The following is a 26,127-nucleotide window of genomic DNA, read 5'->3' on the forward strand; positions in this document are numbered from 1 at the left end:
TGAGCACACAGAGAAGCTGTGTTACTTCCACAGGATCACGAGACGCTGACCTCAGCAACACCACCACAGTGACAATTGGGAGTCTGACAAAATTAAGATCTGTCAAAGCAACGACCATTAGAACCATCTTCAAAGCTGTCATGTGCACACATGTGTATGCACACTCACCCCAAAAATGAGGTGTGAACTGCACATGTGTGCACCTGAACACAGCCCATGATGCGTGAGCCGCACATGTGTGCACCTGAACACTCAGCCCATGATGCGTGAGCCACACACGTGTGCACCTGAACACTCAGCCCATGATGCGTGAGCCGCACACGTGTGCACCTGAACACTCAGCCCATGATGCGTGAGCCGCACACGTGTGCACCTGAACACAGCCCATGATGCGTGAGCCGCACACGTGTGCACCTGAACACAGCCCATGATGTGTGAGCCGCACATGTGTGCACCTGAACACTCACACCGCCAGTGCCCCTTAGGAGCACCTGCTGCCCACACCGGGCAAACTGTTTTATGAAATATTTAAGTTGCGTGTGACTCATCTTTCAACACCCTGCTCCCTAACCTCACAGAGGGGCTTATGCCCATTTCTCACAGCTCCGGTTTTGTCGTGGGGACAGCAGAGCGCCTCATTCCTAAATTTGGAATAGACTACTGGCAGCTTTTGCCACCTCCTGCATTTTGAAATTAAAAGAAATTGTCCAATGAACTTCTCCTTGCCTGAATGGCGCTTCCACGGCATTTTAAATGACCACGACACACAGTGCACACCACACCATCCCGGATGTCCTTTTCTCTAACACAGAAGATCTGAGAAGACAGGAGTGTCCTGAAACCCAGGTTCTCACTGCTGTCTCTCGAAACTCGGTAAGCAGCCGTGGCTCCACGCAGCAACACCAGCATCTTGAGTGAACAACATGAGTAAGGGCAGAGCCATTCAGCAAAGCCATTCAGTTTCTTTTCAACTCTTAAAATTAGAAACCAGCCTGTAACACAGCCGTTTAACACCAGGGTGCCCTCGGGAACTCACAGTCTGTGTTTTGGCCTTGAAGCCTGGCCTGCACCCTCCTGGCCACCATCCATCTAGCCACATAAACCTGCCGGCCATGGGGGCTGCCGCCCGAAAGCCAGGCCAAGGCCTTTCAGCCCAGTCCTCCGTAATGAGAGCGGCTTGTCCTCTATGGAAGTGAACAGCTGGGCTGAAAGCCGCGCTCATCTGTGTATTTTGTAGCACTCTGCAATATTTATTGGAAGGCAGCAAAGTGTTTTGTTAAATATTTAAGTTGCATGTGACTCATCTTTCATTTCCAGATTCAAGAAGTGCATATTAATTCCCCTTTTAAACAAACAAAGAACTACTCCTCATCGACTTAGATATAATTTTGCAGGCTACATAGAGGTCATGACTCTAGAGACCTGGGGCAGGCTGAGAAGGGGGATCTCTGACCACGTATTAAACAGAGCATGGTGCTGTGACACACTCAGCAGTATTAAGTATGTGCAGTAAAACTAAAAGCCAAAGATAATTCACTGCATGTGGACGGCTTCATATGCCTTTAAGCTACAATACCCATGATAAAGAATGGTAGATTTAAAAAATCCTATCCAGCTGGCTGTAGTAGTTGACGCCAGTGATCACAGCACTTTGGGAGGCCGAGGAACGAGGATCGCTTAAGCCCAGGAGTTTGAGACCAACCTGGGCAACAAAGTGAGACCCGTCTCTACAAAAGCAAGCAAACAAACAAAAAATAAAACAAAACAAAAAAATTAGCTGGGCGTGGTGGCATGTGCCTATGGTCCAATTACAAGGGAGGCTGAGGTAGGGAGATCACTTGAGCCCAGTAGGTTGAGGCTGCAGTGAGCCCATCAGTACACTCCAGCCTGGGCAACAGAGCAAGACAAAACACACACACACACACACACACACACACACACACACACACCCCCCAAACAAAATAAAAAACAAAAACCCAAATCTAATCCAAGTGGTTACTTTACATCAATGTAAAGTAACCAGAGTCTCCTCCTGAGATATGGAAGACAGGAAGCAAGACAGATGGCATGTCACATTTCCAAAGCTTATCTGGGCATCCCGGGGAAACCCTGCATCTGCATCAAGCACTGCGAGGAGCCCCGTGGAACACTGTATCCATACGAACCTCGATTTCCACTTGATTGTGAAACTGACACAGCGTGAGCCACAGGATTTCCAACCTTAAAAACAGATTGAGCAATGTTGAGACTTACAGCACAGGTTAAGAAGCAGGTTACTTCCAATTCCGGAGCAAAACCTCCAGACGCGCCCCCTCTAGAAGGCGCTGCCGGGCAGTGAAGGCTCCCGTGGCGGGGGTGCTGTGCCTGCCCAGCCCGAGCCACAGTGTGAGGCAGAGCCACGGGTGGAAACGCTGCTCTTCTGATTCACCAGCTGCTTGTGTCTTCTGTGTGTCTAGCAAGACATCAACTCCTGCATGTTCTCGAGCTCAGGAGACCTCGTGCGGCCCACCCCTGTCCCTCCTTACCGTCCCCAGGCAGCACAGGGCCTAAGTCATGCCACCCCTCCAGCCTGGCTCCAGAGTTCCCAACCTCAGAACCAGGTTCGCCCTGCCTTTGCTGCAGGAGTTGGAGCGGGAGACATCCAGAGTTGCATCCCAGGGCCACACTCACGCCCCGACAGACAGCCCACTTCCTCTCAGTCCCAGTGCTGTTTCTGCTCTCTCATGCCAGCCCTAGCCCTAGGCCCCAGGGACCCCAGAGTCCCCATTCCCGAAGAGCCCCTTCCCAGCTCTGCTCCCAGCCGGGCGTCTCCACACACCAGCCTGGGAAGCGCTGACCCCAACGCCTTCACCTGAACACACCAGTGGACCCACGTCCTCCCCAACACCTGGGGTGAACCTGCTCCCTCTTGGACCTCCCCTCTCCCTCTGCCCTCCCCTGATGAGCCTGTGATCCTGGGCTTCTTCTCTGTGGCTCCTTCCTGTTTCCATGGGGTTGTTAACTGTTGCATAACTGATCTTCCGTGTCTGTGCCGGGGGGACAGGGACACTGCAGCGGGGGCTGGCCTGCCACCCGGCACTACTCAGTCCCTCTACCTGTGCAGATGGGGTCCCCCCAGACACCCCTAAATCTCCACTTTCCTTACCAGGGCCCACTGCGTGGACGACGGTAATTACTGAGCTGGCAAACTGGAGAGTGAACAGAAGACTCGCAGTTCCCTTCCTAATGCTGCCGCTGAAGATGTGAAACTTAAGGCCCCAGAACCCAGGAGTGTCAGGACTGGGCCACGTCTCACAACGGGCTGAACCTAACGGCTGTCCAACACAGCTTTCACAACTGCAGAAGTGACCAGTGTGCATGGTGGACCCCAAGCAGCCCCTGTGCGCGCAGAGTAACAGGACAAACAAGACAACACAGTGTTTGACTTACGCTCCAGGTCCTTGCCACGTCCATGTGATGGTGTCCTGGGGAGGAAGGGGCAGAGCCAGTCAGCACAGAGCCTGCAGCCAGCACCTGTGCCTGTACCTGCCGGGCTCTCCCTGCACCTCCCACCCCAGAGAGGCGCTGCAGCCAGGGAGAAGGGAGGAGAGTGCTAGAACTCCAGCTTCCCAGACCCCCTGAGGATCCAGGACCTGGACTAGCCCCCACCAGGTCCTCAGAGCCCCTGATGATACAGGCCCCAGACCTACCTCCCTCCAGGTTCTCAGAGCCCCTGAGCATCCAAGACCCAGAACAGCCTCCGCCAGGTCCTTAGAGCCTCTAAGGAACTGGAGAACCACCTCCTTACAGACCCCCCAGAGTTCCCCCAAGATCCCCAGAGCCATCTCTTAAGAGGTTCCCAGAGCCCCCTGGACCTGGGAGAAATGTCCTCCCTCCCTCCATGCTCTCCTCTCTCCTCACGGGCCTGGGGACACCGATTCCAGTGTGCGCCCAGGAGCCTGGCCCTCTCCCACCCCCCGCTCTCTCCAGATGCTCTGGATGATCCCCTGACCACTGTGCATGTGCACAGTGCTTTGGAAGCCCCATCTTCAGACTCAGCGCCGCCGGGCAGAGGCCACGCAGCAGGGCCCTGATGGCAGAGGCCCAGACACCGTCATCCCAGGGTAGACACTGCTCCCCTGACAACTAAGCTTAGTGCTTCTGGGAGCAACCAGTAACAGTGTTGCTTTAAACACATCGATGAAACAATCTTAAAAAGTGAACAATCTAGTTTTCTGCACACAGATCAGAGTCTGTTACCCTCGGGATGAATTTTTTGCTCTCGGGAGCTGCATTAAGGTATGGTTTCTGTTGCGGAGGCAGGAGGGGGTCCTCGGCCAGGAACCCGGCTGACAAACGCAGGCTTCAGTAAGAAGGACAAGGCCTGTCGGTCGCGTGGCTTCCGGCCCTGAGTCCGTTTTACTACCGACCATCGGCCCTCAGGGCAGAGTGAAACCCGCAGGCATCGCCAGGACAGGCCCTGAGGCAGAGGAGCCGGAGCCTGGCACCCAGGTCACCTGTGTTTCTGCCCCACTGTGTCTGGACCTACTAGGTTTTTGTTCAGTGAACTTTCCTTTGCTGCCACAAAGAGGAACTGCTGTAGACGGGAAGCCCCTGTGATGGGCAGGCGCTCTGCCAGGAACCTGCAGTGAGCCCAGCACCAGCGGGCCGTGGGGAACTCCGGTCCACCTGAGCCGTTTTTATGCTCCAGGAGCCCATGAAGGAGCAAGGATGTGTGGGAGCGACTGCCGTGAAGGGGAGACACAGCTGGCACCAAATGAATGCCCTGAGCTCAGTGGCAGGCTTGGGAGGCAAGGCCGCCAAAGTGGGGAGGGAGATGGAACTGGAAGTTTTCTGAGCATCTGAGAGCACCTGGAGGAAGGTGCAGCTGCCTTACAGGTATGGAAACAGAGGCAGGATGTGGGCAGGGCAGGGGCTGGGGCGGGGCCAGGGGTGGGGCTGTGGCTAGGAGCGGGGGTGGGGCAGGGCCTGGGGCAGGGGTGGGGCCCAGGGCTGTGGTGGGGCGGGGCCGGGGCTGTGGCCAGGAGTGGGAGTGGGGCAGGGCCTGTGGGTGGTGGGGCCCAGGGCTGGGGTGGGGTGGGGCCCAGGGCTGGGGTGGGGCGGGGCCCGGGTCAGGGATGGGACCTGGGGCTGGGGTGGGGCGGGGCCCGGGTCAGGGATGGGACCTGGGGCTGGGGTGGGAGCCAGGGCTGGGGTGGGGCGGGCTTGGGACGCGGGGATGGGGGACGGAGCCAGGGCAGGCTGAGCCTCCTCTGGAGGCAGCAAGGCCCCATGGGTAACTTCTCTGGGGCCTAATCCAGGCTTTCTTCCCCAAGGTGGGGTCCACTACCTTCACCCCAGGAGCTCTTGACCCCTAACACCTTCTTAATTTTGTTCTCTTAAACCAAGCAAAACCTGGGCACTAAATGATAAGACCACCGAAATGACAAAGCCACCTCCTTTCTCTCCAGCTGCCTCCGCCTTCCAGAACGTAAACGTTCTTAATGTTTCAACATCCTGAACTAGGCACTGAGAGCGGCTGGGCCCTGGCCAGCGGTGTGGGGTGGCGGTCCCTCTCCAAAATGTCAGGTTTGGCCACACAGAGGAAAGGGCAGCTGCTTCGGGACCTATGGAAGCAGGGCTCTGTGTGGATACCGGGATCACTGTGGAATCATGGGGTTGATCAGGGACACGTGCATAGAACAGGCCGCACTTGGGAACACGGTGCGCCGAGCCCAGGGCCCGGCCCATCCTGTCCTCTCCAGCGCAGAGGCCGGTGCCGTGGCGTAGATAAAGCATGCGGGGAGACGGTGACACAGGTGCACGGAGGCAGCTCGCAGTTCCCATTCCCCGAGAATTCACCTAGAAGCTGGCCCCAGGAGAACACAACTCACCAGTTTATTTGGATATCGTAAAACCACAGGCTGGACGGGAGCTCCGGGGATGAAGGCACCTGTCGGGCAAGGAATAGTGGTGTTGCCCATGGCAGCCTGCGCAGGATGGCGTCTGCTGCGTTTCCCATGCTGCTCTTGGGCTAAGAAGGAGCTCTTCTGTCTAGGCCTTCCTGGTCAGCAAGGTCACTACATGCCTGGACTACCTCAACATCTGTACTGGCCGTAAACATCCAGCACCACAGCACGGATGGGCGGGAAACTCGGCCAGGAAGGACTCAGAACCACATGTGGTGAAGAAAATGGAACACGAAGACCCAGCACCTTCCACTGAGCTGCACTTTGAACCTCTGCTAGTGACACCTGCCACCTGCCACCTGCCTGCTGCGCCGGGGAGGGTGGAGGACAAAGTCACGCGCATCTGAGCAGGAGAGGATGGCCACAGGCCTGGAAACCACGTGGCCCACACAGGCAAGCGACTGCATACGTCCTCTACCCAGCTCCCAGAAAAGCCCGGATACTCAGGCTGTGCGGCCCCAGAGGCAGGGCAGCCGGTGCCAGTCCGAGCAAGGTATTGGCTTCTCCACGTGGCTCGGACCCAACCCCGGGGTACAGGTCTGCATACCCCAGTACGGACACAGTTCATGAGAGCCACCACTTTCTAAAGTCACCCAAGGGAGATGACAGGATCTGGATGGACGCTCTGACATGCCCAAGGGTGTGCAAAATTCCAAGCAGACTCAGCAGAAAGAATGGTGGGCTGTTGCCTGTTCACTGCAACGTTTCCCATGTCAGGGGTGGAGACCCCAACATTAAACCCGGGTGGCCGCTGCGGGAGAGACCCAAGTTCACAGGCATTTGAGTCCCCCTCCTCAGGGAGAAAGAGCGCTGTCTAACTGGGGACTTGGGAAGCTGAGGACGTGCGGATTTGAGCATGGCTCACAGGGATTTGCACCTGGGATTCCTAGGAGTGGTGGGGAGCAAGCTGCAGGCCCAGAAGGGCGCCCTGAGCCATTCAAAGGCAAGGAGGCCCCTTCTGGACCCAGGATCCCCCAGCCTGGATCTCAAAGCAGAAGCAAACCTTTATCTCTACCACCCTGGAAACGACCTGAAATCCTGACTTCTCCATCCTCCTGCAAACACGATAATCCTCGACTCAAATGCTAACATTTATTTTGTGACTTTTCTTAGAAACACCTCTAAGAACCCCAGCATATGGGAGAAAAACAGAAACTGTTCTTATTTGCACAACACATTATTTAAAAACATCACTTGAATATTTTCCTTTTCTCTAGGAGAAAAATAAACAATTAAGAAAACCACATACCAGGTTTGAAGGTTATTAGGCAAGTCCTGTTCGTACAAGTTCCTTCTGGAAAAATCATTATCTTGAAGAAGGAGAAAGAAAAAGATCAGCATTAAACTGTACATAAGTAGAATTCAGAACTTACAGGTGCCAATCTTCACAGTATATTTTCTTGACCGCTGACACAAGTTAGATACTGTAATCATATTCAGTATCGAAATTATTAAAAGGCACTATGGGAGTGTACACTGATTTCCACTCTACTGCTTTTAGTGAAGTGCCGCAGCAGTGGAAATACACAAACGGCATCTGCCTTCTTCAACCACAGCTCCTGGAAAGCAGGGAAATCGCAGTGCCCACCTTTCAGCCACTGTGAGAAGCCGTGCGCTAAATATAACGCACGCTTAGCACAGCAGAAGCACCCCTCGGGGGAGCAGCGCTCATTCTCATCGGGAAGAAGGGAGAGACGAGAACAAAGACACACAGTGCGAGCGCCTGGCTGACGGACCCCAGCAACGGGCTCCATGAGCAGCAGAGCTCAGCCCGTCAGGCAGCGCCCTCCACACCGCGGCTCCCACTCCTCTGATTCACGCTGACCTGCAGCAGCAGAAACTGCACTCAGACTTGCAGCCCCTCAGGCTGCTTCAGTTCTGGACCCGAAAAGAAGGGAGATCTCAGGCGAGCCAGCAGCGGTGCACCCAGACCTCAGGCGGGCCAGCGGCGGTGCACCCAGACCTCAGGCGGGCCAGCGGGGGTGCACCCAGACCTCAGGCGGGCCAGAGGCGGTGCACCCAGACCTCAGGCGGGCCAGCGGGGGTGCACCCAGACCTCAGGCGGGCCAGCGGGGGTGCACCCAGACCTCAGGCGGGCCAGCGGGGGTGCACCCAGACCTCAGGCGGGCCAGCGGGGGTGCACCCAGACCTCAGGCGGGCCAGCGGGGGTGCACCCAGACCTCAGGCGGGCCAGCGGCGGTGCACCCAGACCTCAGGCGGGCCAGCGGGGGTGCACCCAGACCTCAGGCGGGCCAGCGGGGGTGCACCCAGACCTCAGGCGGGCCAGCGGGGGTGCACCCAGACCTCAGGCGGGCCAGCGGGGGTGCACCCAGACCTCAGGCGGGCCAGCGGCGGTGCACCCAGACCTCAGGCGGGCCAGCGGGGGTGCACCCAGACCTCAGGCGGGCCAGCGGGGGTGCACCCAGACCTCAGGCGGGCCAGCGGCGGTGCACCCAGACCTCAGGCGGGCCAGCGGGGGTGCACCCAGACCTCAGGCGGGCCAGCGGGGGTGCACCCAGACCTCAGGCGGGCCAGCGGGGGTGCACCCAGACCTCAGGCGGGCCAGCGGGGGTGCACCCAGACCTCAGGCGGGCCAGCGGGGGCCCACCCTGGCAAGCTCAGGGCCAGTCAGGCCAACTGGGTAAAGGAAGAGGCAGTCTGTGCTTGTGGGGGTAGAGCTGGGGCACCCTTGCAGTCACAGCCCTCGCAAGCGGCTACTCCCAGCCAGACCCTGCAAAGGTTCCTGAGCAACCAGATCCCAGACAGTTCTGTGAAATTTCCAGCCTCTAACGCTGGCTCAGTTAAAGAAGAAAAACAGAGCGTCCAGGCTAACGTCAGCTGCACTGCCCTTACAGCTGGGGTCAGGGCTTCTGAATGATGGCTGGGAACCAGCACACAGACCAGGAAATTTACTCCAGGACTTTCAGAACCACCCAATACACAGGAGGCTGACACGTCAAACCCAAAACCGCACCACACCAGGAGGGTGGATTAGCAATGCTCTGTCCGAGTCAGAACTTATGTTCAAAAAAGATGATTCAAGAAGCTGACACATGTTTGAGAACTGTTTTTCCTTGCTTTAAATTTCAGGCACCGAAACCAAACGCGCCTGACAGCACTGTCTTGAGCTCATGTACTCACTAAGAGAAGAGAACCGGAATCCAGCCCCAGAGGAAGGGCCCCGGTTTCTTCTTTCTCCCCATTCTCGAGGTTCACATCTTTTGGAATAAAACCACCAAAACACAATCGAGACTGCCTTACCTGCGGCCACTTTCCGCTGGACTGTGCCCGTCTCTTGATTTCTTCTACTGTTTTCCTGCGAGAATCCTGGTCTGACCGGGACACGAACACGGGCCGTATGTATCGGATCAGAGCTGGAAGAGAGGAGGGGAGGCAGATCACATGCAGGGCCGGGGAACAAGAGGGCTGCATGGCGCCCAGGGGGGCAGGAGCCCCCAGATGCCCCAGGGCTGTGCCACAGGCGGGCTGTGAGTCCCTGCCTGAAGGAACAGGAACAGCACCCAGCCTGCCCAAGTATGCGACAGCAGGAAGCCCTGCTGCCTGGGTGCCAAAAGTAATAAAAACCATGTCCATGGCATCCACTGAGGACACGGAGCACAGAATGAAAACCAGGTCCACGGCAGCCACTGAGCACAGAACGGAGTCAGGGAAAGACAGCCGCCAGGAAGCAGAAAGTCTTTAGTACCGGTCTTCACAGAAGACAGGGTTGAAGGTGCCAGGTCCCGTGCCTTGGACCCCGCCCACCCTGTGTGGGTGAACTGCACCCCTAAATGATAAGCTGAAGTCCTCACTCCTGGTACCATGAACGGGACCTTGTTTAGAAACAGGTGACAGCAGATGGTGAAGCTAGGATGAGGGTCCTTATGGGAAGAGGAGACAGAGATGGGTAGAGAAGGCCAATGATGAAGGAGGCACTGGAGTGATGTGGCTGCAGCCCCCGCAGGGAGCTGGGAGCTGGGAGGCTGAGGGAGCTTCCAGAAGAGCCCAGTGCTGCCAGCATCTTCATCTGGGGCTTCTGCTTCCAGACGGTGGGAGCACACATTCCTGTCGCTCTGGGCCACCAGCTGTGTGGGGCTTTGTAGAGTAGCTCCAGTTCTAACCACTGCCCCCGCACAGCCTCCTGGTAGGTGCAGGGTCGGGGTACCAGGGACCCTGCCATGAAGGCTGGTGCTTGGTCAACCAGGGCACATGGCCACAGCACCTGTCCTGCAAGAGGATTTGAACATGGCAACCAACTTCTCAGAAGAGAAACTTTGAAGACTTTACAATGAAACTATCCCTGAGTGGGGCTTCCTTGTTGAGGAAGGTGAGCTGGATCCACGCTTGGCCCCCCAGACCAACTGAGGGAGTCTTCTGACCCCGCCACGGGCTCCCAGGCCGCTGCAGGTCACCACCTCTCCACCCCCGTTCAGCTCCAGTCTCTTTTCTTAGCGCTTTTATTACTTGTAAGTAGCATTTTATGACTTTCATTCTTTCTTGGAGGTTTTTTCCTCCAAGAAACAGAGAATTGAAGCCAAAAGAAGAAAAATTCCTTCTGTCCTGTGATTACCTGCTGGGTCTGAGGACCCTTCTGTAAAATCAAAGGCACCCGGGGTCTCAGCGGTCTTTCCTCTGACTTCAGTCATTTTGCTTTTTCACGATTCCAGGAACCGTTTCATCCTTACCCATCGGTTATTCCCGACTCTGCTAAAAAGGACTAAAGAAGGAAAGGGCAGAATGACGGAGCCGCCTCGTGGCCCTGACTGCATGGTCTTTCGGTGCCCACTGATTTGCCCAAAGCGTCCCATGGTCTTCCCAAGGGCACACCGGGTCTGGAGATCTCACCCTGCCACCTTTGCAATCTTGTCAGCTGGTCTGTTTCATGAACAGAGTTGAGATTTCAGAAGTTGTCCATACAGCAAATAAAAGAGCAGTGGCGTGGGGGCATTTCTCCACTCTCAGATGCGTTCAGGGGTCCACATGGGGGGTGCGGGGGGGCGACTTGGGCATCTGAGTGAAGCCTTGGGCTGTGCGTCTTCAGTTGGACTGCTGGTGTGCATTTCACACTCGAGCACTGAGAACTGGGCGGCGCTGATGGCAAGGAGCTGCAGCTCCTCAGGGCATCGCTGTGCCATACGTGCAGCCACGCTGGGACTGGCGCATTTTGCCAGCAGGAACGTGACAGTGTTCTGCTGTCTTTCGGGCATTTGAGCCTCAAACTTTCCTTGACAAGGTTTATAAATGGATGGTGCAGATATGAAGGTCACTGAAACTAATAACGTGAAAATGAAAACAACCCACTGGGTTGGTCACTCTAATTGGTATTGATACATCTAAAAATGAAAGTATTTTGAACACTTTCAATGTTCATCTCTTCAACGAAGTTGTGAGCTGTCAAAGCGTCCATGACAGGAATCAGAAGTTGTCACAAGCTGGGACCAGGTGAGATGTTTCTGGGCTGGAGCCTGGGGGAGATGTCTCTGAGCTGGAAACTGGGAGAGATGTCTCTGAGCTGGAGCCTGGGAGAGACGTGTCTGAGCTGGAAACTGGGAGAGATGTGTCTGAGCTGGCAACTGGGAGAGATGTCTCTGAGCTGGAGCCTGGGAGAAATGTCTCTGAGCTGGAGCCTGGGGAGATGTCTCTGAGCTGGAGCCTGGGAGAGATGTGTCTGAGCTGGAGCCTGGGAGAGATGTCTCTGAGCTGGAGCCTGGGAGAGATGTCTCTGAGCTGGAAACTGGGAGAGATGTCTCTGAGCTGGAGCCTGGGAGAGATGTCTCTGAGCTGGAGCCTGGGAGAGATGTCTCTGAGCTGGAGCCTGGGGGAGATGTCTCTGAGCTGGAGCCTGGGGAGATGTCTCTGAGCTGGAAACTGGGGAGATGTCTCTGAGCTGGAGCCTGGGGGAGATGTCTCTGAGCTGGAGCCTGGGAGACGGTTCTGAGCTCCTGAATCAGAGCAAGCTCTGGGTACGCAGTGGAAGAGCCATCAGCCACGCCCCAGGATGACGGCCCTTTCAGGCCAGGACAGCAGGGAGTCAAATGTGGTTCCTGCTAAGTTTGAGCTCTAAATTAAATTTCTGACAAGGCTGTTTGCCACTGTCCTTTCCCTTGCAGGTCCGTGGATGATCTGAAATGAGGAGGAACACATGGCTCCACGAGGGCCCCGTGCACAGTGGCTGTGGGTTCTTCCTGCTGCACCGAGATGAAGCTGGGTGCTGGGTCACCAGGGTCGGTCCTGAAGAGGTGGAATCCTGAGCCGTCCAGAAAAAATCGGACTACGGCGCTCAAACACCCCTTCATGCCAGCAGTCTCCGCAGGGAGGCACCGAGGGGCACAGGAAGAGCCCGGCCAATGCTCGACTTCATTCTGGGCAGGCCAGCCCCCTCTCCAAAGACCCCTGCAGCTGTGAGGGTCCCTGGGCACAGGGCTCCATAATGCACCTCCCTGAGCGGAGGACGAAGGACCATGGGCCTCTCTGCCACGGTGGAGGCGCAAATGTGGTCTCCTGGGTGTGCCGGCAGCGTGGGATGCAAAGGGTGCTGACTGGCTCTGGGGCTGCCCAGTGGGCCAGTGGAGCTTAGAGCGAGGAAACCTGTGTGTCAGAGCCGGAGCTGTCACCTGCATGGTGACTGTAGCCCAGTCTCGCCTCAGCCTCCTCCAGGCTTCCCCTGCCAGCTGAGTGTAGCCAGCCCCAGAACCTCCAGTCCCACTAAGGGTCACCCCCAGTCTCCAGGCCTGACCCATGCAGACACAGGCCAAGCACAACTGCGAAGCTGCAGGCACAGCCTGGATACCCAAAGGCTGCTATAGGCCCAGTGCCCCCAGGGCAGTGCCGGGCTTCTTCACCTCACTTCCAGCCTCCCTATCCCAGCTGTGCCAGCTTCTTCACCCCACTTCCAGCCTCCCTATCCCAGCTGTGCCAGCTTCTTCACCCCACTTCCAGCCTTCCTATCCCAGCTGTGCCGGGCTTCTTCACCCCACTTCCAGCCTTCCTATCCCAGCTGTGGCCACGATCCTCAGTGGTCAGCACCACAGAATGTGCCGCCCCCAAATATTCTGTATAAAACTGTCACATGAATGCTAATGTTAGGAGCTGTGTGGAAAGAGCCGGCAGGAGCACCAGGTGAGGACCCCAGCCACGGGTGATGCCCCTCCTCCTCCCGGGAAGCTCCTGCCCTCGGCACTTCCCACTGCCAACACAGGACCCGCCATGCCCCAGAACCTGCTGTGCTGATGTCCCCGTGAAGAAAGCACGAGGACAGAGCAGGCCCAGCCAGCCTGGAGAGCACCGAGGACAGAGCTCTGGTGGGTCCGCACTGCGCATAGGCGGGTGAGGGGCAGGCAGGGCTTCAGGGCTCCCTACAGTCCTCAGAGCAGCGGGCCTCTGCTCACCCCAGAACCTGGGAATGGGACCTTATTTCGACAAAGGTTTTTCAGAGGTAATTCATTAAGGATCTCAAGATGAGAGCACTCTGAATCACCCAAAGACTGGTCCTTATAAGAGACACACGGAGGAGAGACACATAGAGGAAGCCAGGCCAGTCGACCACTGAGGCAGAGGCAGAGCCACGCGGCCACAGCCCAGAATCGCCTGCAGCCCCAGAAGTGGGAAGAGGCAGGAAGGGGACCCCCACGGCCTTCGGAGGGAGTGCGGCCCACACACGCCTTGATTTTGAACATCTGGCCCCCAGATGATGAGAGGATGAATCTCTGCTGCACTGAGCGCCCGGCCTTGGTGAGGTCCGAGCTGCACCAGGGGCTCAGGCCCCTGGGTTCATCGCAGAGCCCTGGAGCACAGGCAGCCCCGGCGACCTGTTCCCCAGGACTTCCATAACTGCCGTCTGATAAAGGGATCCACCCTTGCCAAGGGGACCTGGAGCAAGCACTGTAGCCTGTTATGATGGTGAGGGCACTCAGGAGCCAATAAAAATTAAAACTACAACAATGAAAATTACACAAGAAACCGCAACAAACAAAATGGGAAGCAAGGCCAGTGTGCTGGCAGCGGGGGTTTCGATCACTCCCAGCTGTGTGGGGGTGGGGCCTCACTCCCGGCAGGAGGGGGGGGTCCCTCAATCCTGGCAGGGGGGTCTCACTCCCAGCAGTGCGGGCAGGGGGTGAGGGGGTGGGGGTGGGTCCCTCAATCCCAGCAGGGGGGTCTCGCTCCCAGCAGTGCAGGGGAAGTGTCCCTCATTTCCAGCAGGAGGGGAATCTCTCATTCCCAGCAAGGAGTGGAGGTGGGGTCCCTCACTCCCAGCAGGAGGGGAATCTCTTATTTCCAGTGAGGGGTGGGGGACCTCTCATTCCTAGTGGGGTGGGGGGCCTCTCATTCCATCAGGAGGGGAATCTCTTATTCCCAGCAGCTGGGGGGATCTCTCATTAGCAGGGCGGGGGTCCCTCACTCCCAGCACGGGGGTCTCACTCACTTCCCCAGATCGGGATGTCTCTGCTCTCTGCCTTCATCACGATGGAGGACATGGTCATGGTCACCGGGATGGCGTCGAAGTAGGACGAGTGAGGCGCGAGCGTGAGGATGGCCGCCTCGGTGGGCAGCGCCCGCCGTCCCTTCACGGCCACCCAGTGGAAGCCGCCGGCAAACCACATGGTGCGCATGATGGCCTTCAGCAGGAAGTCCACAACCCTGCAAAAGAGGGCACTGTGTCACGCGGGCACAAGGGCACGGGTCTGCGGTCTCAGAGGCCGCATGAAGTATGTGGCAGTCCCATGGGAGGGCCCTCCAGGGCGCAGTCCAGGCCACGGGCTTCCTGCGGTCACTGCTGTTGGGACATTCGCTTAAGGGAAGAAAAGACACCGTGCCTTCCCAGCCTCTGCCTGTGTCCTCGCCAGCCGCATCCTCGCCTACGAAGGAGACCCTGGGCCCTGTGGGGAGGCAGCAGGGGAGGGAGAAGTGAGGCTGGGGAGGAGGGAGAAGTGAGGCTGGGGAGGAGGGAGAAGTGAGGCTGGGGAGGAGGGAGAAGTGAGGCTGGGGAGGAGGGAGAAGTGAGGCTGGGGAGGAGGGAGAAGTGAGGCTGGGGAGGAGGGAGAAGTGAGGCTGCGGGGGAGGGAGAAGTGAGGCTGCGGGGGAGGGAGAAGTGAGGCTGCGGAGGAGGGAGAAGTGAGGCTGGGGAGGAGGGAGAAGTGAGGCTGGGGAGGAGGGAGAAGTGAGGCTGGGGAGGAGGGAGAAGTGAGGCTGCGGAGGAGGGAGAAGTGAGGCTGGGGAGGAGGGAGAAGTGAGGCTGCGGAGGAGGGAGAAGTGAGGCTGCGGAGGAGGGAGAAGTGAGGCTGCGGAGGAGGGAGAAGTGAGGCTGGGGAGGAGGGAGAAGTGAGGCTGGGGAGGAGGGAGAAGTGAGGCTGGGGAGGAGGGAGAAGTGAGGCTGCGGAGGAGGGAGAAGTGAGGCTGCGGAGGAGGGAGAAGTGAGGCTGCGGAGGAGGGAGAAGTGAGGCTGGGGAGGAGGGAGAAGTGAGGCTGGGGAGGAGGGAGAAGTGAGGCTGCGGAGGAGGGAGAAGTGAGGCTGGGGAGGAGGGAGAAGTGAGGCTGCGGGGGAGGGAGAAGTGAGGCTGCGGGGGAGGGAGAAGTGAGGCTGGGGAGGAGGGAGAAGTGAGGCTGGGGAGGAGGGAGAAGTGAGGCTGGGGAGGAGGGAGAAGTGAGGCTGGGGAGGAGGGAGAAGTGAGGCTGGGGAGGAGGGAGAAGTGAGGCTGCGGGGGAGGGAGAAGTGAGGCTGGGGAGGAGGGAGAAGTGAGGCTGCGGGGGAGGGAGAAGTGAGGCTGGGGAGGAGGGAGAAGTGAGGCTGGGGAGGAGGGAGAAGTGAGGCTGGGGAGGAGGGAGAAGTGAGGCTGGGGAGGAGGGAGAAGTGAGGCTGGGGAGGAGGGAGAAGTGAGGCTGGGGAGGAGGGAGAAGTGAGGCTGCGGGGGAGGGAGAAGTGAGGCTGGGGAGGAGGGAGAAGTGAGGCTGGGGAGGAGGGAGAAGTGAGGCTGGGGAGGAGGGAGAAGTGAGGCTGGGGAGGAGGGAGAAGTGAGGCTGGGGAGGAGGGAGAAGTGAGGCTGGGGAGGAGGGAGAAGTGAGGCTGGGGAGGAGGGAGAAGTGAGGCTGCGGGGGAGGGAGAAGTGAGGTGGAAGAGGAGGTTGCGGAGGAGGCTGTGGTGGGCACAGGAGCTGGTCCCAAGCAGGCTCAGAGGCAGGAGAGAGAGCAGGGAAAAGGGATCAAATCCTGGGCCGCCTTGGAGGAACACTCCCTCCAGCCCCAGACGGAACTGCAGGGTCAGACGGTGCTCAGGGGAAATGTACTGGGTGTGGGGGCTGGGAAAAAGCCGCCTCAGCTCTTCTCTAAAGACCTTGGAGGAATTTTACACCCAAACTATCCACGTGGGAAAACCCAGGCTGCTGGTACACATCGTGGTCTCAGAGAAGAGTTCTGCTCGCTGTGGGGTGGGGGACCCAGCACCCGCTCACCCCAAGGCAGAGGCAGCCCGTTCCCAGGGGAATGTGAATGGGGGATGGATCTATCTGCACCCCTGGGAAATCCACTCCATCCTATCGTCCTCACATGGATGACAGCCACGAATACTGAGATGTGTGAGCAGAGCAGCCGCATGGCAGAGAAGTGGAGCCCTGACTCCAAGAGACAGACAGGGTGGGCATCAGAAGACTGGCGCAAAACACCCACCACGCTCGCCAAGAGAGTCAGGAAGAACAGGGTGCGCTGAGGAGCATCAGAGAACAAAACCCTCTCAGAAACCAAGACTCTCACTGGGGACAAGCAACTCACAGGAAAGCCTGGAAAATGAGGGGGAGGAAATCTCCCGGAACAAGCAGGCAGGAAAGGAGGAGGGCTGCTGAGGCCTTCACCCTAAAGACAGCCGGTGTGTGGGGGTGGGCGGGGGAGACTGCACACCTGAGTGTGAAGGGCATTCGCAGGTTCCAAAGGTTCTGCTGTGAGTCAAGGCAGGAGGTGGAGCGGAGCCGGCCCTGGGGAGGACGGCTGCCTGAGTGCGAGGGGGCGGGGAGAGCAGGGAAGGGGCCCTGGGGCCACACCTGGGGGGGTCTCAAGGAGCCAACTCTGCAGCTCTATGTGGACCTGCCTAGCAGCGTCAGGGACGGCCCCTGGGCAGCTGGTGGTAGAGTTGCGTTGGACTGTAGGCGTGGAGGGGCAGCCCCAGGATGAGATGCAGGTGGCAGGAGCTGCTGGCTTCCAGGAGACCAGAGAAAGTGGTTTGATGTTCAAGTTCAAGCTCCAGCATCCAGGCCAATGTACACAGAGTACCTACAGTTATCGTGTGGATGGAATTCCCAAACTTGGGAATGGAAGTTCCCACACACACAGAGCATCCAGGAAAGGGTACTCGCCATCTGAACCGTCTAGTTGGCCCAGGGCCAGCCCCTGGAGGGCCTGGCCCAGCTCAGGACTTGGCCCATGGTCAAGGATTCAGGGACAGTTGGTTGGGTTTTGCAAAATGACGCTACAGTTTTTACAACACTGTGTTTCGAAAGTAACTTAAAATAGTGCCTTTTGCAAAACTGTGTCATTCGTTCACTGAAAACCTAACATTTTTATTTTAGGAAGGTTTGAATGACACTAACTTACATTCAGCAAAAACGCTTTAATTCAACATCAAACTATTGGAAACTGCAGAGCAGCGCAGAACGTGAGACAAGTCCCCCGCTAACTGCGTAATTATTATTCAGCTGTACACTCCGAATCCGTTATTTCAAATCCAGCTTTTTCCTGATCCCTTGCGTCCCTAACTACGGGGCTTTTGTGACTAGAGTTCCTCTTGGGGAATTCAGAATTCAGGGTTTGTTCTCTCTTCTGTTTCCCTTCAAGCACCAAGCCAAGCCCAGGACTGTGCACCAAGGGAGCTTTCATCAGCGCTGCCGAAGGAGACACCAGGGCTCCAGGGGTGGGATCCAATGCCGTGCAGCACGTGCAGCTCGAGCACCGACAGGCATCCGTGCACTTACACACCGGCACGCACGTTCACCTGCACATGCATGCGCATTCACACACATACACAGACGTCGCTCTCATACATATATGCACACACACTCACCTGCACACATTCACATGCACAGACATCGCTCTCATAGACACACTCATATACACATGCACACACTCACCTGCACACACGTGTGCATTCACACATACACAGACATCACTCTCATACATACATGCACACACACCTGCACATGCATGCGCATTCACACACATACACAGACGTCGCTCTCATACATACATGCACACACACTCACCTGCACACATTCACATGCACAGACATCGCTCTCTTAGACACACTCATATACACATGCACACACTCACCTGCACACATGTGTGCATTCACACATACACAGACGTCGCTCTCATACATACATGCACACACACCTGCACACATTCACATGCAGACATCACTCTCATAGACACACTCATATACACATGCACACACCTGCACACGCATGCGCATACACATACAGACGTCGCTCTCATACATACATGCACACACACTCACCTGCACACATTCACATGCACAGACATTGCTCTCATAGACACACTCATATACACATGCACACACCTGCACACGCATGTGCATACACACACATACACAGACGTCGCTCTCAAACATACATGCACACACACCTGCACACATTCACATGCAGACATCACTCTCACAGACACACTCATATACACATGCACACTGGGACAACATGTATACAAATACACACATGTACACACAGACAACACATACACATGCTGCCATACACGTACACATGTGCACACGATACACACATCCATACACACGTATACATGCACCTGCACACATGTACATTCATGCAATACACACATGTAAACAGCACACACACGTACGTATTCTTATACACATACGTTCTTACGCCGCCTGCTCACATACACACACACACATGCAACCACACACATATGCACATGTACCTACTCTCGAGCATGCACACATGCATGCACACTCACACGTGCATATGTACACACACACGTGCACACTCTCATACACTCTCTGCACACATACAGAGAATGATACACAGTGAGTCTCCACAGACCCAGAGGCCCACAGATCTCATGAAGGTGACAAAAATTCCAACGTGTCACTGTCACGGGACACTCGAGGTGTGCATGAGACGCACACATGAAAGCATCTCTGAAGTAGGGCTGCTGGAATGAGAGTCCGCCGTGGTCCACTTATCACGTGATGAAGCCAAGCAAATTATTCATAGACAAGAAAAGCCACCGGGTTAGCATTGGGAAATGGAAAATTGCCCCAAGCCATCTATTTTGAAAAAGTCAGAGCCCGCGCGTGCATGGGGCTCCTGTCTCCCAAGATAGAATAGAGGAGGCGGGGAGCTCGGCCCAACAAGGACACAGGGAGTGAAGAGAAAGGGTGCCAGGAAAGCCACGAAGCCACTGCGGGCCACAGCACCACATCCACCAGGTCACTGCGGCCCACCGACACTAGAACCTCCGCTCTCTAGCTGTGGCTTCTCAATTCAGCAAAATTGAAAGCTCGACTCTGACTTGGACTTGATTTATTTTGCTTGGTTATATATTGGATACCCAATTCCTGTTTTATGGTTCAAACATCTGAAAAACAACCCTCAAGATAAAGCGTGTTCTTCAAAAAGAATTTTAAAAATTTAGAAAGGCAAAATGAAGGACCAAAGCCAGTGATGATCCCACTGCCCCTAAATAACCCAGGCTGCCCTGGGTTGCCACCACCCAGCAAGCCACTTGATGTCCACCCACTCAGCAGGGCCCAGAGTGAGGGGCCCCCAACGTCCAGGCTGCCCCTCAACTACGACTGCGCCATGTCTGCACACAACAGCACGGCAAACCAGGGACCCTAAGTGGCCGTCTTTCCCGCACCTAACTGCGTGTCTGAGTGTGGCCCTGGGCATCCAGCAGATGTCGGCTCCCATAAGCTTCTTAGTGGTGAAAACTTTCTTGTACATACAGCCTATAGATCAGACAGCTTCCAGAGAGAGCAGGGGCCTGGGCACGCCCACTATACCTGTCAGGGGCCACACTGTGAATGCATCAGACCCTCGGCCACACAGCCTGTCCCGACCACTGGGCCTGGCTCCCCAGGAATGCTGCCCTGAACATCAGGTGAGCGGGTGTGCCCGTACTCCAGTAAAACTTTACTTACAGGCAGGCAGCCTCCATTCACTACTAATAATCCTGTTTGTGAATAAAAGATTGAGGGAGCCCTTTCAGGATGGCGAGAGGTGTTAACAACACATGGAAGGGTGGTCAGAGCAGAGGTTACAGGACACGGGTGACGACTTTTTAGACACTGAAAATATTTATGATATCTCAACATTTTCATTTGCTAATGGCAGATACTTTGAGTGAAAGCACAGCTTTAGGAATTTAAATGAAAGAAGAAAATACGGTGATTAAGTTTAATTTTTGTGATCTGTTTGGGATATTTAGATTGGATGTATTCCTCATCATGTAGATGTGCTTTATCTATAGTCCAGGCTTAAAAGCCAGGAAGAGTTTAGGTCCACAAAGCAAGGGAAAGACATGGCCCTGCAGGGGTGGTGCCAGCGGGCAGCAGGCCAGGCCAACGTCCGCTGACACGCAGCCCTGGAGGACTGGGGAGGACCCGAGCCTCCTGTCCAAAGGCAGGGCTGTGCCTGGCCCTGGGGAGCAGGCCCGCTGGCCGGAGCGTCTGCTTTTCTAAGACTGGCTGGAAATGCGGATTCTGATGTCAAGTCACTGGATCTTTATCATGAGGCAACCTGTTCCCACTTAGTCCACTTTTAATCAGACCAGGTTGGCAGGAGATGCCCCGGTGGACACCTGCCCCACAAGCAGCCGCTCCCCTCACTGCTGCTGCTCTTCTACCTGGAAGACAGCCCCTCCCAGGCCCACAGCACCCATACCAGGTCCAGCTGCCTCTGCATCATGGCCACTAGGTGGGGACCCCCCTAGGCAGGAGGCTTGTGCCACTGTGGTGCCCGTCGGTGCAGCCCAAGAGGCTGTCCGCTCACAGCCTGAGGGTCTAGGGGGAGGCCACCATGGGCAGGGCCAGAGCTGAGGGTCTGAGGCGGGAGGGGTGAGGGGGCTGGTAGTCACAAAGCCCGGAGAGGGTGCCTGGAAGCCTGACTTCCATCAGCCACAGGGAGCCCCGGCAGGTTCTGGAGCAGAGAATGCCCCGGTGTAGGGGGATGCCTATGCTCAAGGATGTAAAACAGTGGCCACGTGGCCTGCAGAGCCCTGGAAAAGGAAGGCTCAGAGCTGGACTGTGGCGGAGGCGCGGAAGAGGGAGGCAGCAGGGAGGCGGCAGAGTCCCCGCTGGGAGGCGGCAGCCCTGGTGGACGCTGGGCTCAGAAGGGAGGGACGGATGGGCTAGGGCGGACAGACACAACCCCACTGTGAGAACGGGTTCCCGCTGTTTGGCTGAGTGACCCCCCATGAGCAGAGCCCAGCACGGGCGCAACTTACTTCCTCCACAGGGCCAGGGGCTGCTCAGGTTCCTTCTCCGCAGAGCCCAGGGATGCAACAAGTGCCAGGGGCCAGGCCAGCAGCATCATGGCGGCGGCAACCAGGAGCCGGACCGGGAAGAGTGTCAGCGTCATGAGGGCCACCTGCAGACAAAGGGGGTGTCATTTGGAGAATCCACGCGGGATACCAGCCAGCTCCCCATCTGGCGGAGGCCAGCCCAGGGGGACAGCGCGCCCCGTGGAGTGGAGAGCTGGGGAGGGGCTGCAGCCGGCACACAGCTGACCAGCACTGACCAAGGCAGACTGGCACTGAGCAAGGCTGACCAAGGCTGACTGGTGCTGACCAGCCCTGACCCAGGCTGATTGGTGCTGATGCTGACCAGCGCTGACTGAAGCTGGTTGACACTGACCAGTGCTAACTGACACCCTCCATGCCCACTGCCAGCTTCTTGCCTTCTTACTGGAGCTGCCGTGCGAGTGCCTTGGGAACCACACAGTGGAGCTCCCTCCTACAAATTCAAGGGCCCCTCTGACCCATGGTGCATGCCCCCAGGCAGCTCTGTCCCCCAGGATGCACTCCCAGCCCCCCAAGGCGTCACTCAGCAGTTTCCCCTGAAATCATTTATGTGGACGTTAGAGTGCATACGCTGGCCTAGGCAGCGTTGGTGACGTGGAGAGGTAGCTGGCCTGGAGCTTGCAAGGTTGGCCCTCGGACCACAAAGACGGCAGAACTAAGGTGTGGCTTTCCAGCCCGTGGAAGACCCGGTGTAGGAGCGTGGACTGGCAGGAGGGCAGTGGCCTAGGACAGTATGGCGGCTCAGGAAGGCACCAAGCCAGGGCAGGCCCCCAAACCAAGGCAGGCTGAGGCTACAGGATCCCAGGCAGCCCAGGGTCCAAGGATGGAGGTCCCTCTGGGAGGCGGGAGGACTCCGTGCATTGGGGCCGGAGGCTTTGGGTGAGGGGAAGCCCCAGTGCTGTGGGGCAGGTTTTGTGCACAGAAGACAGAGAAGCCTGAGGAGACACAGAGGGCGGCGGGCCCCCCTCGCGGCAGCCATCCCTCATTTCTGACGCCCGTAGTGACAGCGCTGCCACTGTTCCCTCGGTTTGTCCCTAGATTCTTTTGGGTTCTCAACTGAGACCAGCAGAGCCCAAGAGAAACTTAATGCCGGCCACATGCGTAATTTTACATTTTTGAGGGGCCACACTGAAAGGCAATGATGATTTCACATGCAGTGCATTTTGGCCAATATATCTGAAAGGTCATTTCCACACATGCTCAGTGCAGAATTTGCCCCCGGCTAGTCTGCATTTTCTCATGCTGTCTAGGATGGCCCACGCCATCCGTGTCTCCACCCCGTCAGTGTCCAGCGGTCAGGCCAGCCTGTCGGGCGCAGATCTAAACGAGGTTTGCTTTGCGAGATGACCACCTCTAATGTCCCTCTCCTTTCCCTACTCCAGGGGCTGTTCCTCACCCCGGCTGGGCCCCGCCTCAGCACCACGCTCACTGCACCCAGCAACCACAAACCTGTTATCCCGCCACTGGTGACGACTGTCACTGTTCAGCATCGTGCTACTGGCACTCGGCAAACGTCCTTTACTGCTGGGAAACAGTCCCAGGCCTCGTCCTTCACAAGTTTTGTTTCGCTTTAAATCACGACTGGGGGGTGCTGAGCCTCCTCAGAGTCTTTCCCACCTCTATGGGAGAACCGCGTGCTGCTCCTCACTTTAATCCGCGAATGTGATGCGTCACAGCCAAGGTCTCTGATAGTGAGAGCTGCCTTCGGCGCTATGCGGCTCCCCGTTGGGACTGTTTCTTAAAAGGAATTGCTGGGTTTGCTGGCTAACAGGTGCTCGGGACTGTCACCACCAGCTGTTAAGTAAGACGCGCCTGTCACTTCCTTCTGGCGGCTTCCTCGTGCGGCTGCCTTATGAAACCAGCGCGCGGCCATGCCCACCGGCAGCTCCTGCCTGCGGCTTCACTGCGCCCACCCTACTGTGCAGGGTCTCTCCTTTTTCTTGGGTTAATTTCACTGTTGTTGTCAATGAGGAAATCGCTCCTGGAAGGTTTTGGCGTATTTTTCCCTCCTGCTCCCAGCATCTCCCGGCTGCCTTTCAGATAACGGAGTAAAGCTGCCCACCACTCTCTCTCCTGCGGATTCACACCAAGCCTGCTCTCTGGTTTCATTTCTAATGTTGTCTGTGTCTGCCTACCAAAACTTCTACACCGACGTCACCAGATACTTTTCTATTTATTAATCTATTTACAGAACCATTTTAGATTTGTCCATTCTTTCTGCTGTGACCAAATCATATTAATTTTGGCTCCTACGAGTTCCTCTTTCTTCTGCTTTGAATTTGGTCAAATGTTCTTTTTAACTTCTTGAAGGAAAAGCCTGTGTTGTTATTTTCAGAAACACCTCATTTCCTGATACTCACATTGAGAACACGGCTTCCCTTGAGGCCACTCGATTTAATCCACAAGCCTATGGGGCAGCCTTTCCTTCATCTGTAAAATGTAGTTCTAACTATTGTGTCCTTTCCCATCTTCTGTTACTGTTTCATATTTTGTTGCAGGGGAGGAGGACTCAGCCTCGGTCTTCAGCCCACCTAGGCCTGGGGCCGCCGGCTGGGAAGAGGCCGCTCCGAACAGGCCGCTGCAGAGCACACGAGCCTGGCTCTGCTGTTAAAGCCAACAGCTGGCCGTCTCTTCCCGACGCGCACAGAAACTAAGTTACTGGGTAAGATTATTTCTTATTCCCATAAATTGTTCTTAGAACCTGATGGCTTCCCGGGTACACGCCATGAAGTGATAATAACCAGCACTAAGAGAAAGTCTCAGAAGTTCCCCACTCCGACCCTGTGACCATGGTGGCCTCTGCCCACAGCCTGTTTCCCTCCACCGCCAGCGTGGCAGCCAATCCCTCTACCAAAACCGCTTCCACCACAGACAGTGGAACAAAATCACAGTAACCCATGGCATTCCTGAAACAGCACCAACTGCCAGGCCATTCCATCCCCAAACAACACAGGGCACAAATGAGACCCAGGTGGCCAGGCCCTGCCTGCATCCCAGACGGTCAAGCTGATGGTTCCTTAGCACATGGGGTTCACTGGGCCACCCAGTGGGGGATGCATTGCACGACCACGTGAATCCCTGTGCCGGCTCCTGCGTGCATCGGGGAAGACTGCATGACCACGTGACCTTCGCCCCACACATCCCTGCGCCTGCTCCTGTGCTCATGGGGAAGACTCCGTGACCCCCTGAACCTTGGCCCACGCATCTGTGCACCTGCTCCTTCATGCACAGGGAAGACTGCGTGAACACGTTATCTACTATGCCTGACCACGTGACCCTCCCCACCCGTCAGTGCGCCTGCTCCTGTGGGATCCCAGAAGGCTGTGAGACCATGTGACCCTCCACCCACACATCCATGCGCCTGCTTGTGGTGCATTGGGGAATGTAGCCCGTGCTTCTGAGCTCAGCGGCAGCTGGGAGAGGGGCCTGTGAGCCACAATTGCAATCGCTGATCCTCGGCAAACAGGGCTGATGAGTGGAGGGTGGAGATGGAGATGGAACACGGCCAGAGAGGAGCTCCCCAGGCCTCCGGCAGTGCTATGAGAACTGCTTGGAGGGGTCTTCCAGGAGCCCCAGGTAGGAGGAGGAGCAGTGCTCCTGGTGAAGAGCCCAGGCGTACCCACGGCTCCAGCAGTGCTATGAGAACTGCTTGGAGGGGGGCCTCCAGGAGCCCCAGGTAGGAGGAGGAGCAGTGCTCCTGGTGAAGAGCCCAGGCGTCCCCACGGCTCCGGCAGTGCTATGAGAACTGCTTGGAGGGGGGCCTCCAGGAGCCCCGGGTAGGAGGAGGGGCAGTGCTCCTGGTGAAGAGCCCGGGCGTCCCCACGGCCCTGCCTTTCCCCTCACCCAGCACTAGGCCTGTGCGCTCTTTCTCTGCCAGGCTTGGCCTGCCCACAGGAGCCGGGTGCCCTGACCAAGGGGAACAGGACTGGGGAGGCTGCTGTGGCTCCTTCCAGAAGATTCTGTGCTCCCAGCACCTTCTGTCCACCTGTCTCCCCTACAGGCCCCACACCCGCATCCAGCCTCAGGCCCAGCCCCTGGGCTCCCTCCATTCCTCATGCCCCCAAGCCCTGGTGCAGATGGGTTTGGATGGACTCTGTGGTCCCTGAGCCAGGAGAGGCCAGTGTGGCAGAGACGCAGAGAGAAGCTGGCTGGGGCGGCTGCGGCAGCCAAGCCCCTCAGTGCTGGCATGGGTGGCAAAGGGAGGTGCTGGGCAGGCAAAGTGGTTCTTAGAAAATCTTGGCCAGACCAGAAACTCCCAGAACAAAGGCCCTCTAAGGAAAGAGGACTGGCCGTGCAGTCTCCCAGGCAGCGTCACTGGAGGCTCAGGGCACTAAGTGGCTGCACTGGGCACAGCCATTCCTCCCCGAGGCAGCTTGGCAGTGGCCAGAGAGAGCAAGTGTATGTGTACAGACCAGAAGCCATAGGGATGCCTGGCAGAGAGGGCAGGGTTTATAGTATAATCCTCACCCAAGCGAGGCCCGGCACCCTCTCCAGACCCAAGCGAGGCCCGGCACCCTCTCCCCACCCAGGTGAGGCCCTGAACACTCTCCCCACCCAAGTGAGGCCCTGAACCCTCTCCCCACCCAAATGAGGCCCGGCACCCTGGTTCAGAGGCTCCCATGGAAGCCCCTTGGTGTCTTCA

At 57.1% G+C, this 26,127-nt stretch overlaps 1 protein-coding gene across 1 annotated transcript in view; it reads right to left on the reverse strand.

Moving 5' to 3' along the window:
- Positions 1-26,127, reverse strand: part of LPCAT1 (lysophosphatidylcholine acyltransferase 1) — a 61,056-nt gene that overhangs the window by 19,287 nt on the left and 15,642 nt on the right. The window contains exons 2-8 of the mRNA XM_064375848.1: positions 21,411-21,553; positions 14,371-14,585; positions 9,210-9,322; positions 7,198-7,258; positions 5,874-5,932; positions 3,430-3,464; positions 2,166-2,220 (exon numbers count right to left, since the gene is read on the reverse strand). Coding sequence (XP_064231918.1) covers positions 2,166-2,220; positions 3,430-3,464; positions 5,874-5,932; positions 7,198-7,258; positions 9,210-9,322; positions 14,371-14,585; positions 21,411-21,553 — 681 coding nt within the window. The remainder of the gene's footprint in view (positions 1-2,165; positions 2,221-3,429; positions 3,465-5,873; positions 5,933-7,197; positions 7,259-9,209; positions 9,323-14,370; positions 14,586-21,410; positions 21,554-26,127) is intronic.

The sequence above is a fragment of the Aotus nancymaae genome, unplaced genomic scaffold, assembly GCF_030222135.1.
Source record: "Aotus nancymaae isolate 86718 unplaced genomic scaffold, 86718_ANA_hifiasm-v0.15.2.pri h1tg000014l, whole genome shotgun sequence".
NCBI lineage: Eukaryota > Metazoa > Chordata > Mammalia > Primates > Aotidae > Aotus > Aotus nancymaae.